The sequence below is a fragment of the Galeopterus variegatus genome, unplaced genomic scaffold, assembly GCF_000696425.1.
Source record: "Galeopterus variegatus unplaced genomic scaffold, G_variegatus-3.0.2 Scaffold2795, whole genome shotgun sequence".
In the NCBI taxonomy this organism is placed as follows: Eukaryota; Metazoa; Chordata; class Mammalia; order Dermoptera; family Cynocephalidae; genus Galeopterus; species Galeopterus variegatus.
In genome coordinates, this window is record NW_007728906.1 from 105488 (window position 1) to 108004 (window position 2517).

The 2517-nt window shown below is 63.0% G+C and overlaps 1 protein-coding gene and 1 pseudogene across 1 annotated transcript in view; one reads left to right on the plus strand and one right to left on the minus strand.

Moving 5' to 3' along the window:
- Positions 1 to 271, minus strand: part of CEBPA (CCAAT/enhancer binding protein (C/EBP), alpha) — a 3043-nt gene extending 2772 nt beyond the window's left edge. Inside the window, exon 1 of the mRNA XM_008583020.1 lies at positions 7 to 271. Coding sequence (XP_008581242.1) covers positions 7 to 271 — 265 coding nt within the window. The remainder of the gene's footprint in view (positions 1 to 6) is intronic.
- A 491-nt stretch (positions 272 to 762) lies between these two features.
- Positions 763 to 1407, plus strand: LOC103598951 (annotated as a pseudogene).
- Positions 1408 to 2517: the final 1110 nt, after the last annotated feature.

A 2517-nucleotide genomic window follows, 5' to 3' on the forward strand; every position in this document is an offset into this window, starting at 1 on the left:
TGGGGCCCGCGCCCCGGGAGAAGCCGAAGGCGGAGCTGCTGGGCGCGTGCGGGGGGCTCTGGAGGTGGCTACTCATCGGGGGCCGCGGCTCCGCCTCGTAGAAGTCGGCCGACTCCATCGGGCAGCTAGAGTTCTCCGGGCATGGCGAGCCTCGGCGGCCTCCAGCCTGCGCGGGGCGCCGCTGCTGCCGCCGCCCACCCGGAGTCCCTACTCGCTCGCGCCCGCGCAGCTTCGGGTCGCGAATGGCCAGGCCCGCGCGGGCCCCTCGCATTTATACCGGGCGGCCGTCGCCCCCTAGTGTCCAAGCCAGAGACGGCAGAGCGGCGCCTCCTGGGTCTTAGCGCCTGCCCGTCGGGAGGGGGCGGTGAGTGGGGCCGAAGCGCAGCGCGAGCACAGAGAGGCCCCGGAGCAACGCCCACTGCCTCCTGAGCTGCAAGCAGAACTCTGGCGGCCGAGCCGTGCCCCACCCCCGGCCGGGCTGTCGCCCCCGCGCACACGTGGTCTGTGGCTGGGACCCCCCCCTCCCCAAGGCACCCAGTTCCAGCCAACGGCCTGGGAGCCCGGGTGCATCCAGAGGCCGCGCAAAGGGTTGGTGGAGGGGCAGTCTTGGTCTTGAGCTACTGTGGCGCGGACTCGCTTACAAAGCTAGAACCAGGCTTGTCCCCGGCCCGCGTATCTGGAAGCCTGCTGCGCAGAGCTGCGGGGACGTGGGACGACGGACGGGTGGGTACCGTTTCTGACGCGCGGCCGGGGCACATCGCCATGTGGAGAGGACCGGAGCGCGGTGACTGCGTCCTCTATCTCCGATCTCCAGGCAATCCCACTGATGTCGCGCGGAAACACCTCTCCCTCGCTCTGCCTCTCGGAGTACGCCGGGGCTTAACCGACTCCTGAGCGCAGGGCGCTAGGACCCCGTGGGGAGCGGAGGCGGCTGTAGCCCGGGAGCCTGGAGGACCTGGCCGGTCGTTCCGCCCGGGCTGAGAAACTTTCTTTTTAATTACTTTTCCGGGCCAGAGCGGGAGGGTTGCTAGGCGCGCGGGGCTGGCTCAGAGCCGCCAATTTTTTCTTGCGGTACATGCGGGCGGGTCCCCGGGACCGGCCGAGCTAGACCCCCGGGAGAGCGCGGGTTGCGGGGGCGCACAGATGGAGCAGGGAAATGTGACTTCGGGATGGGGGTCCCGAGGCGGGGCCCGCAGTCAACGAGGCCCGGAGCCAGTGCCTTCTCCCTCTACACCCCATTCAGGTGAGAGCCAACGACGGGAGCGCGGGTGTCGAGGAACCCCCCGGGAGAACTCTGCCGGGTGGTTCGCAGGGCGCCGGGTCCCCGGGATCCCAGGATCAGAGGTGTCAAGACCCAAGTGTCCCTTGAGTGCCGCGCCGCCTCCACGCTCACCGCCGCGGGCGTAAGGAGCTTGCCACAGAGCGTTTCCCCAGCCACGTGGCGGCCCTTGCATTCTCTAGCGGGATCGCGGCGGCTGGGTGGGGGGCAGCTGGGCGCAGATGGGGCCTCGTGGGCCCGCAAGTCTCTCTTGCCTCTACCCCCGCCGCTCCTCGCGACTTTTCGCGCTACGACTAGACGCCTCCTGGGTGCGGGCTGAAGGTGCGCCTACCTGAGAATCGCCCTGCTGCGCAGGTCAAGACCCCCACACAGATGGCGGCCTTCGCAGTCCTGGCGAGGCGCCAGGGCCCGCCCAGGAGCCCTCAAGGAAGCGCTTCCACTGCGGTCACAGCAAAGAATCAGCTTCGTCTAGGGACCGCATACTGTGCTTTAATCAAGTTCTTATTCAACATATTCCCAATGATTAATGGCCCAACTGCTTCATTTTCGGTCCAGAGCTCATAAACAAGATATTTTTAGCCTGATTCTTTTGGACCGATGGAGTAAAAAGCAGATACATTCAGTAAGTAACCTGGTGCAAGCTGAGGAGTTGCTCTCTGGGCTAGATATGGGGCCCATTAGTATACCATGCATCTGTGGAGAGAGACCTGGAAGGAAATTCAAAAACACCGAGAGGGATTTTTCATTTTTTCTGCAGTGCTAAAAATAATGGTTTTTCCTGGTGTAGGAACAAAGAAAGCTCTGTTGAAGGTCCTAGCATATACAGATGCCGGGAGGAAAGGGACACCTGTCCTTATCCATGGAGTCACTGTTACCTGTGCAGGACACAAGAACTTCTCCTCTTATGAGTGGAAGAAACCGCAGCATGGGAATAAAACTTTGTCCAATAAGGGTCTGATGAGCATGTGGGGGTGAGAGAGGAAGGGAGTGGGACACCCATCCAGGCGGGGCTCCCATCCTGAAGGCCACAGGTCCTGCAGCAGAACCAGAATTCACTGCCCAGGCCTGCCCTGTGCAAGGTGCTGAGTGCCAAGATAAGACCGAGAAGTGGCTCCTGGCTCTCGAGGCTTGGGGCACAGTTGGGAAGACAGGTTATCACACAGAGTCTACTGGAAGGGAAGGGCCTCTTCACAGAGGAGGAAACCCCAAAAGAGCAGGAGATGGGACTTCATTCATTA